The sequence below is a fragment of the Alosa alosa genome, chromosome 4 (assembly GCF_017589495.1).
Source record: "Alosa alosa isolate M-15738 ecotype Scorff River chromosome 4, AALO_Geno_1.1, whole genome shotgun sequence".
NCBI lineage: Eukaryota > Metazoa > Chordata > Actinopteri > Clupeiformes > Clupeidae > Alosa > Alosa alosa.
Window position 1 is genome coordinate 15,107,050 of NC_063192.1, and position 14,346 is coordinate 15,121,395.

The 14,346-nt window shown below is 40.8% G+C and overlaps 1 protein-coding gene across 1 annotated transcript; it reads right to left on the bottom strand.

Annotated features, from left to right (window-relative positions):
- Window positions 1-2,266: 2,266 nt before the first annotated feature.
- pnck (pregnancy up-regulated nonubiquitous CaM kinase) lies at window positions 2,267-10,820 on the bottom strand. Its single transcript, XM_048241331.1, has 12 exons — window positions 10,734-10,820; window positions 9,986-10,071; window positions 8,359-8,490; window positions 8,098-8,172; window positions 7,715-7,853; window positions 7,077-7,200; window positions 6,618-6,693; window positions 6,246-6,358; window positions 5,936-6,014; window positions 5,294-5,381; window positions 4,461-4,551; window positions 2,267-3,237 (listed from the first exon to the last, which is right to left on the bottom strand). The coding sequence occupies exons 2-12, from the start codon at window positions 10,060-10,062 to the stop codon at window positions 3,215-3,217; spliced, it is 1,017 nt and encodes a 338-aa protein (XP_048097288.1). The 5' UTR covers window positions 10,063-10,071; window positions 10,734-10,820; the 3' UTR covers window positions 2,267-3,214.
- Window positions 10,821-14,346: the final 3,526 nt, after the last annotated feature.

Sequence of the window (14,346 nt, forward strand, 5' to 3'; positions counted from 1 at the left end):
TACATCTTCTGGTGTTATTTGTGTTTGGGCCAAGATAGATGACCATTTTTTCAGTTGACAAAGTGTCTGGGAACAGCCGATCCTGTTGACCCAAATGACTTATTTCTGAAGGCATCGGTCAGTGGGACACTTCTTGCTCACAGTCACATACAGTGGAAAGCTTTCAAGGATCTGTCTCATTAGTTTAGGGCGGGGATGAATGGCTCTTCTTGTCAAGGATCATATGCCTCTTGCTCTCCTTCTGAGGTGCATGCACGCCGTTTGCCAAGAGAGCTCTTTGTTTAATTTGTCAAAGATGCCTATTTGAGGGCCTGCTCCTTTGCATAAGTGTCTTCCAATTGTCTTGTATGTTAGCATATGCAAATGTACCATCGTTTAACCTGTAAGAATAAATTATCACAACGCACTCAGAGGACCACCCTCATCACTTCTACGGCTAAGCGTGTATGTGAATGTTGAGGCACCTTCAGACTGAAACCGTTTCTAAATTAAATATTACGACGATAATGTAATCATTAGACACAATGCCCGGTGGAGCATGACAGCTTTTCATGTGTGCTGTTACACTCTGGTTCTGTGTCACAGTAACTGTGACATTAACTGGTGGAGTCGAGAATGACTTCGACTCTTCTCACGGAGGAGTCAGAGAGAGATGAAAGAGCTTAACTGTCAGTGGAGTACTGCTGGTTTATTGCCTCTGTGCCATACGTTTGAATATTACATGCAGCTTTTTTAAGTATGTGTATTTTTTGTATGCAAGTCACACATCATGCTGAAAGATACTGATAGACACAATGTCTTTTAAAAAAGAAGAACTGAGAAACAGCCTTCTTTGGAAATGTACTAAACAAGATGCTTCCTCTACTGCATCTGGAGGTTACATGAGGTAACTTTCTACAACATTTACCTAATTATTTCTGACTGCAGTCAAACATTTAGGCCCGTCTCAGTAAAGAAACATGTAGCCTGTTAATTTCATTACACCTTCCATATATTGTTTATTATATATGGCATACTAACATATCAATTAACATCTTGCAATGTTTATCTACAATGCTTTCACCTCAGGGAACCTATGCAATAATAAACGTGTTTATGTCACAGTGTAAGCAATGGATAACAGAGTGGTGATTGCTGGTTTTCAAATATCACACCGCTGTGTTCAAACAGTGATTTCTCAACCTTTCAATCTTGCTGCCTTTTAAACCATATGATCTCACAGTGCTATCATTTTCAGCCACAGACTGGCAGACACTGAGAGCACTCGGAATGGCTATCTAGCGCACAAGTACAGCCCAGGTGACAGGAGTGAGATGCACCTCGCTTAAATAAGTTGAACGACCATTTGAATCCAAGCAGGCAACAAAACATAAAATTGGCCATGTGATCACAGAATGAGCACAACTTTCTCTTTGGCTTTCAAACAACCCATGGAGAGAGCCCTATGTGGCAGGCATGCTGCTGGTTATTAACAGTTTAACAACATTCACCTACATTCAGTGTTGTTCCACTGATGCCAAAGCCATGACTCCTGCATCCAACACAATTTGTATCATATCAAATTTATTTCAGCATCTTATCCTCCAACTCTGTAAGGCTGTGTTGAAATGAGTTTTAGATGCTAAATCCTAAACCAGAATCTCAACATCTTCTAGCTGCTGACAAAGTCAAAAAGGGGATTTATTATTCATTGTTGTCCAAAATGATCAGGGCAGATTATGGACAGGATGAGTTTCAAATGTCACTCCAGTTCTCAGCCCTCAAATCAAATGCCCTGCTTCATCATCGATGGCTTAATGACAAAATAGTTTAAATTAACTGTATTTTATCAGATAATGAACAACCATATTTGTTCTAGGGACATTTGTGGGAACTAATCCATTCATAATTTCCCTGTCTTAATATCAAATAGGTTACACACTATCTGACTGTACAGCAGAATTCCTTTGTTGTGAAACTAGGATCAAATCCTCCCTTCCTCTCCCATGTAATTATTTTGTTTGGTTTAGGACCACAGTAACCTAATTTTTGCTCAGACGAGCCTATTTATCTGCAAGACAGGACTATTCCCCCTATGAAATCCACGTGAGTCATTTTGGTGCACAGCTTCTGCTTGCTATGATGTGAGGCCAAGAGTTCTAGGAAAAGTGTGTTATATCGCCCCCTGTTGACTTAAAGTCATGTCAGTTCAGTTGTTCCAAGTGTATGAAGGTGACAATTACAGTAACATCACAAACAGCAATAATAAAGAGGCAAAGATTAAGACTTGGGTAACACCAAGAGTTTATGGAGGGAATACACTGGTCTCTTACACCTTTAGAGCTACAAGCATGTATCTCTTCATTCCAATTGTATCACATGCAAGTTCTTATTGTCTTTAAAGAAGAGAACAGGTAAATTCAAACCAAGACATTTCAAATTCAAAAAGCTTAAGATACAGATAGCATGAGAACATCTCTAGTTTTCCTTTTCAGCCTCAACAATGTGATGTGCAATGTATCAGTGTTGGCATGGCAGTTCTCAGAATCCGATCAACTGAAAATACTGAAGCAAACCTTTAGTCCAAAACAGATTTAAATGAATGCACAGCTAGCCTTCTGACAATTGCAATGCCTGAGACACATTAACAAGCATAACTCATTAATGAAACAATACTAATTCAATAGGTCAACAATGAAAAAGTCAATAAATGAAACATTGCCCTGATCTTACGACCATACGTACAACCCTATAGTACTAACAATACTACATCTGCCATCCAATATAAATATAGTGCTTGCTTACACTTGGAAAAGATTAATTGCTAACATTCACAATGGCAATTCAGTGATATTAGCCATGCACTTTAGGAAACAAATACCCGCTTGCTAAAATAGGTCACTTAGCTAAATGGATGCTCACTGTACACTTGCTGAGTGTACATTCAAAGATATTACACTGCAATTGGGCAAGTCATCTTTACACCAACACACACAGAAGCCCTACCATACAAACATTTAAGATAAACAAGGACACTATCCATACTGCCGACGCATACGCAGCAGATTGTACAAGGTAAAGGCAATGAAAGAACTCAAGCTCAAAGACGTAGGAACGAAAGCAGCTGGTAGTCAGGAGAGCTGGCCGGAAAAACCCAGACCACTGTAGGAAACGTGCACTGACATACTGTCTGTCCTGGGGACCAGTTGGCTGCGTACCGTGTGCTGCCGGCGGCTCACTCGGGTGGTGCCTGGAGAGCTGTCGGAGAGGGGAGAGAGGTTAGAGCTCCAGACAACTGCCAGGTTTTTGCATACAGAAAAAAATAGCTATCTGCTGGAACCCTGAAAGGTTTTGGTGATCCCACTCTGGGGACATTTTTTTCGAGACATTTTACTGTAGAGACCTTTGGTGCATCATCTTCATTGAATTGTATATGTACAGGTACATTTTTTTAAAAATCATCATCTCAAAAAATATCATGGAAAAGTTTTTCCCGTTTTCCAAAAACTGTAACTTTCATATAATCCAGATCCAATACACATAAAGTAAAATATTTCAAGCCTTTTTTTTGTTCAACTCTTGATTAACCTAATTTTGATTATTACGGTTTACAGCTAATGTAAATCAAAAATTGTGAATCTCAAAATATTAGACTAAAAAATGTATTACAGAACTGTCTGAGATGTGCTCTAATCAGCTAATTAAGTTAAAACACCGGCAATGGTTTCCTGAGCCTTTAATCTCTCTGTCTGGGCAGGGCAATGGACTTTTCCATGATATTCAGATTTTTTGAGATGCACCTGTAGAATCTCAAGCAGTTCACCAAGCTAAGTGTTTAAGTTTCATGGTCCTAGATGCAGGCTCCTTTGATTAATTTCAACGAGTCAAAGAACCTTTTGTAGCATACAGGAAAAACAGCCTAAGAAACACACCTCCCTTTTTTTTTGCAATTCCAAAGAATAGGCATTTCTACATGGAAAATGTTCACTATTTCCTGGACTTGCCATACTATACATGTATTCCTTTAGGGATCTTTTTTGTACTGACACTAGCCTACTGGCCATTCTGTTGACTTTCAAGTTATGAAGCATGTCCTTTTCAAACCACAGGGCACAGCTTCTTGAACTGATTTCATTCAAGATTCTTTGAGCCTTTAAGCCTTTTCACAACAGTTTTGAACTGAACCATTGTAATCAAGGATGCTTCATCAACGGAGGGCATTACGCAAATTACAACAGTGCAAGCATCATGGCAAATAGCATTGGAGTGCATGCACAGTCCGGTTTGCATAGGGAAAAGAACATCAATTTTTGGGTTAAAACTGGGAGCCAACTTATCACGTTCTGAACAGATCTGTTCATCTGTTCTGAAATACTCAGAATGGTCCAATATTTGGTGCGCAACCCAGAAAAGAACACATTCTCTGATGGTAGAGAAGATCTATCAGTGTGTTTCTACCTAAACAAACATCCACTTCTCACCTTTTCCAGGGGTGCAGTTTCCCCCATCCTCCACTGAGCCATGGGCCTTCTTACTTAGGTGGCGCACCACCATAGTCGCATTAAACGCTCTCTGTGAATGCAAGATAACAATCTTTTAAACAACAGAAATGTACAGTAGAGATGTGGTTAAAGAGTGCTTTGATGTGTACACCTTCCATCACCTAGTAATAGCCATGACTCGATTTAAAATCTCTTTTGCCTTTTGGTTTGTTCAGACATGCTGTTTGTACTATTGTTCACAGGTCAGCCAGAGGATCACAATCAATCCTTTTTGCATTAAAAAAGCAGTTGACTACAAAATGACTTCATTCTAACCTTAAGAGTTCAGAACAGTTCAGAACAGGCTGAACATTCCAATGGGAATAATCACATACACAACCTTCTGCTTGGTGCTTGTACTGAGATCACGTTCAATTTGAGAGTGCCTGCACACTATTTTCCTCTATCGGTAACTAATAAGCAAGGTGCAAAGTCAAAACTCCAAATAGCAATGCACTGTACAAACGTGTTTCAGAAAGGTGTTACCAAAAGGAATTTAACCATTGACGTCTTTATTTCTGGCACCTTTCGCAGCCACTTTATCTATAGATACACAGCATAAAAGTCAAACACACACCACAAAGTAACCATATAGAGAGATGATTTTAGCTTCATGTTGTGCAATGCAATGGCTGGGCTTAAGCACATGCAGTGACAATCGGGCAGGCAGGGAGTGGGGGGTGTGAGCGCAGCAGCCAGTGCCAGGGGCAGATGTCTGGATCTGTGGCCCATCACACGCTCAGCACATCCTGCATGACGACCAGTGATCTCACCTTCCAATGGCTCTTGGCGAAGTTCTTCTGAATCTGTTCGCTGACAGACCCGTGGATGTTTTTCTCCAGAGCAGCTCCTCCTGATATCCTGCCATGATGCATCACACACACACACATCAACACACACACACACACACACACACACACACACACACACACACACACACACACACACATCACACACACACACACACACACACATGTCAGCATGACAAACTATGACACGCCAGTTTGCACAGTTGCTGCTAAGTAACTGCATCATATAGGAAGGCTCCCCATAGCTTCGAGGCTGGTTTATGTGCCTTTCCCTACACAAGCATAATCATCTCTCAAGAAATTAAGCATTAAATGTACAATTACCAAAGCGGAGACGAGCTGTTCTTTTCCTTATTAAGACAATATAAAAATAAATAAAAAAGGAAACATCTGTTGGCATAATGTATTTTTATTCATTTACAGCATGTTGTTAGGGGCAAAGCAGCTTTTCTCATTCTACTCAGAGTTTGTGAAAAACTGAAGAGATATTTTGTGGCCATGGCAACTTACTGTTACACAACATTTGAAGTGTTTTGATGGGAAAAGTATTCATACGCTATTCATGTTTTGTCCACTGTCATGCCCTCAGCCTATTTTTAAACTCACCAAGGATGCTGCAAGGCCTCCTCACAATTATACCTCTTCTTCGGGTCCTTCTGCAATAAGTGCACTATGAAGTCTTTCGCTGAATAAACACAAAGACAGCAGGAGTGGGAGCAGAATAGAAATGCACAATGAGAAATGGAACAACATGATAAAAACACATGGATTGACCAGCATTCGAAAAAAGAACACTTACAACTGCATTAACCCAAATGTGTTCTTTCTGAAATGCTTTAGAAATGTGTCCTTGTGCTGTTCTCATTTGTTATATCTGCTCAGGTGTACGGTCCTATATTTGAAAAGCTGGATGTACCTGAATCAGAGATTTCATCCCAGTATGGCGAGTCAAACTCATACTCGGCCTTGATGATCTGCTTGTAGAGCTGTGTGTCATTCTCGTCGTAAAATGGCGGGTATCCGCAGAGTCTGTGAATCACAAACTAAATGAATTCCAAATGAAGACTAAGACAAAGAAGACGAAGAAGAAGAAGAAGAAGAAGAAGGAGGAGGAAGAGGAGAAGAAGAAGGAGAAGAAGAAGAAGAAGGAGGAGGAGGAGGAGGAGAAGAACTAGACAGAAACTTTGATAGTCAAACAAATGGACAGATTGGCAGATCTACAGCAGCCACAGTATTTCTGTAGCAATGTTCCCCTGAAAGAATGAGTGAGTGCATCACTGTCACTTACAGAATAAAAGCGATGACTCCGACAGCCCAGAGGTCTACCTCTTTACCATACGTTTTCTGCTGAAGGAGCTCTGGAGCTGTGACACAGACATTAAATCATTGTGCTGAACCATTCATATTTACATATACACATCCTACCACAGGGACATTTTGTCAAAAGGTAGAGGCATTATCACAATGTTTAGTGCAACACAACCGTGCTAAAGGGTCATGACAGACATTTTCTGTATAATAAACATTTTCAAGCATTTTCTGTTTCCCTGGAAACATGTACAAAGTAGCAGGACTAGGAACAGGGGGGCAATGCATCTACTTCCTGTCCCCGGTAATGTTAGAATGAAACATTAGACATCCACACACAAACAACTATACATTTTTAATCCATACAAATCTGAATGAGTTCACCAAGACGCCACCAAGATAATCATAGAGTCTTATAACAAATCCAGAAATGTCTTACCCACGTATGCAGGTGTTCCACAGGCAGTGGACAACATGCCCTGGTCCTCCATCTTGGACAGGCCAAAGTCACTGATGACAATCTTGGAATCTTCCTTTGGAGTCTCGTACAGCAGATTCTCAGGCTAAAGACAGATCCATAGGATATTATTGTCAAGGTCTCTCCTATACTTATTCCTAACAGTAGCAAAATTGAATTTTAATTTTGCAAGCTATGTATGCGCTTCTATCCATAAAGAAAATAATATAAAATATTTTGGTTTTAACCACATAACTTGTTTTCATAAGTGCCACAGCTGTTTCTGGCCAGTGACAGCCATGCTTACAGTGGGACGTATTAACCCAGGCTCCGTAGACCTCCAGTATGGTCTGTGTTGCACTGTTATCTGCGTGCTCTGATACATTTGTCTAACTCATCAGATGAGTATCACCCCACTCAATAACTGAGGCCAGTGTATCAACAGCAGATGAGGAGCAGGGTGACGTCTTTATGCTTTTATGTGCCAAGTCAGAAAGACACCAGAGCACCAAACTCAAAAGTTCTCTGCATGTAAAGCATTTGACCCTAACAATATCTGTTGATCTGAGCTGAAGTGAATTTCAATGGAGACTGTGATAAAGTATTTGTCTCTCCCATACCTTGAGGTCCCTGTGGACGATGCCCAGCTGATGCAGGTATCTGACTGCCTCCAGCACCTGGTGGATGACGCGGCTGGCGTCCCGCTCGGTGTACACGCCCCTCTCAAGGATCCTGTCCAGCAGCTCTCCTCCTGTTACCCTACAGGAAAATAACAACACATCACCTCAGATCAGCAGCTCTCCTCCTGTTACCCTACAGGAAAATAACAACACATCACCTCAGATCAGCAGATCAATCGCTCAACTCTGCTCTGCTCACAGGATAGATGCCCTTGTTAAAAGCCATATTGTGACTGTTCTTGTACCACTGAGTACATCAAAATGAGGATGAACTAAACAGAGCATTAACTGTAACGAGTGTGACTATGAATAGCTTTACTCACAGTGTCATCACCAAGTACAGCTTTGTAGGTGTTTCAAAAGTCTCCTCCAAAGAGACAATGTTGTCATGATGGATTCTATAAAGCAGAAATAAAAGAAAATATGAACATTTCACAGTTGCACCAGAATCAAGTCATTTTTTTATTTCTGTCTTCAAATCTTGTGCAGTAATGTTCAGTAAATCTGATGTTCACTTGCTGGTACTGTACGCAGGTATGACAGTGAATTCGAACAGACTCAGTCACATGACAGAGCAAACTCACTTGCGCAGCACCGTTATCTCGTTCTCCAGCATGGATTCCTTGCCCTTTAGCGCTCTCTTGCGGATGCACTTGACCGCTACAAGCCTCTGAGTGCAGCGGTGCTGTGCCACTCGCACCTCTGAAAAAGAGCCCCTGACACACAGTTTATGAGCCTTCATTCTTGTGGTTGCGGAAACAATACCAAAGATCCTTGATTATTAACTGCACTTCAACCCTCTCTGACAATACTTTCATGTTAGTTCATACTGTCTTTCTGAATATCACAGCAGCTGCTGAATTTAGAGTGGCTTTGAATTTTAGTAAAGAACTATGGCTCTGGAATCAAACACAATGTAGGCTACTTTACATGGAATAGGCCTCCATTTCAGACATGAATGTAAAAATAGATATCAGAGATCAGAGGTTCTGAAACTTCTACAGCCAGAAACCAAGTAGATCTCAGAAACCTTTTGGCCGCAAGATAAGGCCCTCATGTAGCCTTTCAGAGTCTAGAGTCAAGTAAATATATTCAATTTGTTTCACTGAAGATAGTGTAGCATTGTAGTGAAGCACAGCCTAGCATAACCCTGACATTATAGCATATCCTACTGTAAACGAGAGGATTAAATAACTTACTTATTACTTGAAATACAAAGTTTTCATACCATGAACATAAAAAACAAAACAAATTTGTATTGATGCTGATGATGCAGTAATGTATAAACAGGGAGCTGGAGATTCAGTGACAATAGAGGCATCAGAAGATGAGGCATCAGAAGATGAGCCAGCCGGCATTCTGCAGATTGAGAGTGGTGCTGCTGTAGTGTGGCCTGGCATGGGCATGGGAGTGGTGCTGCTGTAGTGTGGCATGGCATGGGCATGGGAGTGGTGCTGCTGTAGTGTGGCCTGGCATGGGCATGGGAGTGGTGCTGCTGTAGTGTGGCCTGGCATGAGGTGGCAGTGGCACTGTGTTATATAACACACAGGTTTTGTGTTTGGTCTGAATTCATCATTATTGCAGGGGAACAAATACAGTTGTGACACCTATGACATTGTAGTTATAGGTATGAAGGAAGCCCATTAGCAGAATAGGGTAATTGCATTCAATTATGCTGTTTTAGAATAAACTTAGAAGGAAAACCTAATTACTGCTGGCTCATTTGATTCTAATGAAAAATGCTAATGATAAAAAATCACATGCCTTCGCTGACTAATGACCAGCTGGCAAGGCCATTAATTTAGAGGCAAAAATATTGTGAGGCATGTCATGACAAAAATAATGAAATAAAAAATAGTAAAATAAATAAACAATGCAAGTAATGGTCATTGCAATATATTTCCACTACCAAAATAACCTGTTTGAAAAATAAAACAGATAATATTTTCATCATATTGTCATCATTGAAAACTCTTTAAAGATTATCATTCATATCAGTTCACATCATACCATCATGTATCTATTTCTCAGCTATAAGTACAATGCATTAGAAAGCATTCCACAGACCCCCCATCCCCCAGACACACACATACAAATACACACACACACACACACACACACACACACACATTAATTTGTGAGTGCAAAATGCATTTACATTCATTGGTCAAAATCTTTGGGTGACATTGAAAGCATAACTACAATACCCACTCTCCCAGCTTCTCCCTCAGTTCATACACCACCGTGATGTCCTCGCCTTTCTTCTTTGAGTCTCTTTTCAATGGCATCCTGAAGCCCTGTAACATGCAGGAGAAAAAACAGCCAAGAAGAGCACAGTGTACTCGATGAGAACCCGACCAAGGCCAATTGCCTTGATGAGACATGTTTTTCTCTGTCCTTGTGTTGTCATGATTTATTTCTGATTGATCTATTACGGTATTTTCGGCACATGTTTGGTATCAAGGTAAAACGAATACACATTCAATGTCAGTTGAATATTTGATTTGAGGTATGATTCATCCACCATGCATCCCTCTTAGCTATGAGCAATAAATCTTAGGGTAAAAACAATTTTCTCATCTTCACATCTCAGCTTTCTCTAAGTATAACAGTAACCATAATAATTCATAAATATCACATACAATCATGACAAAAAGTTACATATCTAATAATTTACCCTGATTTGTTTGATCATAACCATAAACGTAAAAAGCATAGCAAACACATGCAACAAAGGCATTTCTTAAACACAGAGAAACCCAACAGAGTCTCTTGCATGAGCCAAGCCATTATGCAGTACAATGACACCCATGACATTTCATAATCACTAAATAGAATAAGATCAAAACTAACCACATGTATAACTAACCCTACAGAAACAATGGCATCACCACAATACAACATCAAAGTTGAGGAATCAGAATGTGAGTATGTGTGTGTATGTGCAGGAGTGTTTTACCTGTTGCTTTGCCACTGCAGAGCGGAATGGTGGATCTGACTGATGTCAGCTGCCTTCTCCTCTGCTTTCAGCTCTTCTCTCTCTCTCTCTTTCTCTCACCCACACCTCTCAATGCTGTTAGAGTGAAAATCACATTCTTTTTTACTGGAACGACCTTCCACACCCACATACCTTTGCAACAAAAAGGAAAAGTGAATGACCAGAGAGAAATAATGTATGGGAGAGTGATGATTGAGAGCTGAAGTAAAAAGGTAAGAACAATCTGTCAGATTTCAGTTTAAAAAAGAACCGTTTTGCCTGCTTTTTGATGAATAACCAAAGGACAAGTGCTCTCCCAAAGCAAGTTGACACTTGTATAAGATGTGTTTCATCTCCCCTTGAGTTAACTTATTTCACTTTATGCATGACTTTATAATAACTGTATGCATTAGAATCTATTTTGATTGGAGAGGCCTTTGTCATTTACTCATTTGAGCACTCTGTTGCAGCACCTCTGTATTTACACTAAGTGGATGTCTGTCTTTTGTTTGGTGACAGACATGTCGGAGGCGGCTGAGAGAACAGTATACACAGACCTTGTAAGGACAGAGGGTCGAATGTCTTGTGACCGTAACAAACCAGTCAGTCGTCACACGCCAAAGAATTCAGATGCAGCCAGTATACATTTGCAATAACTCCCCTGAACCTTATCACACTGTGTCCCTCCTCCAATCATTTTCCAAAGCTGCATTCCACAAAAATGCAAATATTTTAGAAAATATTTCTATATGCAAGTGCAGTCCTCACCAGTAACCAGGGGTGTGTAAAAAAAGAAAACCCCTATAGGCTGTACATGAAACAACTTTGGGCTAACAGATTTATTTTTCTATATATAAGCTAAGTTGTAAAAAAAACGATATTGCCTTCAATTCGCCTAAACTTTTCAATACAGTGAGTTGGGACAGTAAACACATTTCTAGTAGGCCTTCAAATACACATTTCAAACAGGCCTGTTGAGTTTCACTGATAATCTGCCTTGACGCTATCTCCACTAGATGGCATTATAACATTACTAACAGAAACAGCTCTGGTATCTGTCCAGCAAACATGCCAATTACTTGCATTGCTGAATCTAAATTCCACAGGGCATCTGTGTGCCCCTAAAACTGGTGTTTGATTATGTGATGATAGATCCGCTCTGGCTCTGTGCCGGCTGACAGCCCTGCTCTGCTGAAACAAATAAAGATGAATTATGCTATGTTATGAATGTTATATAAGCACAATACTTGTGTCTACCACTAAAGCTCTGTGACCTTCCAGACCTTGGATGTCTCATAACGCAAGCACACACAGATACCACTGGCATTCCAGACCAAGCCCGTGGTATTGCTACACGTCCTCTACTACAGACAGTCAGTCTCTTTAAATCTCTAGAGGCTAGATTGTCAGTGTGTGAAATGTCACATTGTATTTGAAGGCGAGATACAACCATTCTGTGCCAAGAGCTAATTTAATAAACAGGCTTCTTGACATCTCATCCATTCTCAGTTGACGTGGCAAAGTCTGTCTGTGTCACCTGTCGTATTCCACCTGTCACAATACTAAAACTGTCAATAATAGCTTATTCTCAGAGTGTCAAACTTAAGAGCGCAAAAACAACCAAGCTCAGTGTGTTCACAGAGCATGACGAGGGCATGGCTATCCCCTCATAATGTGCTTCTTGACACCGGGGCATCACCCCGAAAAGACCGAGCGGCTCACTTGTATCAGATTCCTCGCAGGAGGATGTCACCTCGATGGCCCGCGACTCACTTGTCATCTGATGCCTGTCTGCATCTGCCGAGGGGGTGAGCCCCGCGAGCAGGGACAGCTGTCAGCGCCGTCAGTGTCTCATTAAGGACTTAAGGGCCGGAGCAAGAAAGATCTGCCACATGGCTTTTTTTTGGTCATGCATGTGATGTGATGTGTTGTATGTTTGTATGCAGATGCAGGTATGTATGTGTGTGTGTGTGTGTGTGTGCGTGTGTTGGTGGGTGGGTGGTTTGGCTGAGAGAAAGAGAATGAGAGGTCTGCCAGACCACAGGTGGACCTAGATACTGTGTGAATGAGAGAGAGAGAAAGACTGCTGTATCTTTGTGTGTGTGCATGTGTGCATGTCAAAGAGTGTGTGTGTGTTTTGAGTTTGTGAGTTTGGACACCCACCAGTGGCACACATTTCCCCACAAGACCAACAAATAAAAAGATGTGTAACTGCTCAGTTTGAATCGGTTGCTGAAATGGTTACTGTACTACTACTACTACTGTAGTTTTCCATTGCTGGATTTCAACATCAGGTCAGCTTCTGCAACACGCCCAGAAGAAGTGTACTGCACCTTACACTATCCAGTGGCTCTTTGCCTGTGGGTGTGTATGTGTGGGGTGTATGTGTGCATGCAGGCCTGCACATAACCAGTATGGGTGTGTACGAGCTCATTCTTGTATTGCTCACTCTTCGCCATTCATGTGACATCTTTGATCTCATGACAAGCTCTGAATGTATAAGTCCATGTCAGCTCCCCTGTTTCCTGGGCCACTGGGCCAGAGGTCGTAAGGAGGTCGTCCATACTTTAAGGAGTGGCGAATGAAGGTTAAATTAGTGAACTGGTATTTGTGTCACATCTTATCTCTGGCATTACTAAACTTGTGACCTAAGTGGGTGTAGGGCATGATCTCCACCTGTTTACCATCAAACCACAAAACTGTAAGCTGGAGCCAGAGATCCATGTACTGGATAGTGTAATCAGTCAATGACCAAATCAGATGCTGGGGCATATCATTTGTTTTTAAAATAGCTTGGCAAATGCTCAGACATAGTCTGACCACTGCAGTAGTCTGAGCCAAGTGATCCCTCCAACTCCATGTCAGTTTATTAACTGAAACTGTGCTAGATTATATTTGGCCTGTGTGTTTTGTATATGAAGTGTGTTATATTGGTCTTCATAGTGGAGTTCAAGTAGTGACTGTCCCACTTTGTTCATATAGTGGGTATGTTAATGGCAACTGGATGCACATTCAGTTATGTAGGTCAACAAGCACTGTAAATTGGGTGCAGTGATTAATTGCATTAATTGCCTCCTGTTCTAATGAAAACTGTTATCAGCAAACTAACATGACTAACTCTTTCTAAAAAATGGCTCTTAGCCATTGCCTCTTTCTAAAAAATGTCTCTTAGAATGCCTGAGACAAACCAACGCAGCACTGAACTGACATTTGTGAGCATTTAAAATGAATCTTAAAAGAAGATATTCTTTAGCTTAAACCTCCATTGTTCATCTTATGCTGCCAATTTTACATTTAAAAGTCTTGTCTATTCTAAATTGTTCAATTTCTCTCTTCTCTTTAATGTCTTGTTAGAGTGCTACAGTTGCTTCTCAAAGGAATTCAAAACACTGAAGCAGAAATGCAAACAAATGCCATTAAGTCATCAGGTATGTCTGCAATAAAACAACCCACAAGCAGAGTTTGGGCTTTAGAAGCCATGCCACATATGTCAAAGAGTTATCAGGGGAATATAACCAAAAGATAATACAAAAGTATACAAAAATGTCAAAAACATGCATTTTTAAGTATTGAACACACATTCCATCTGCCCCAT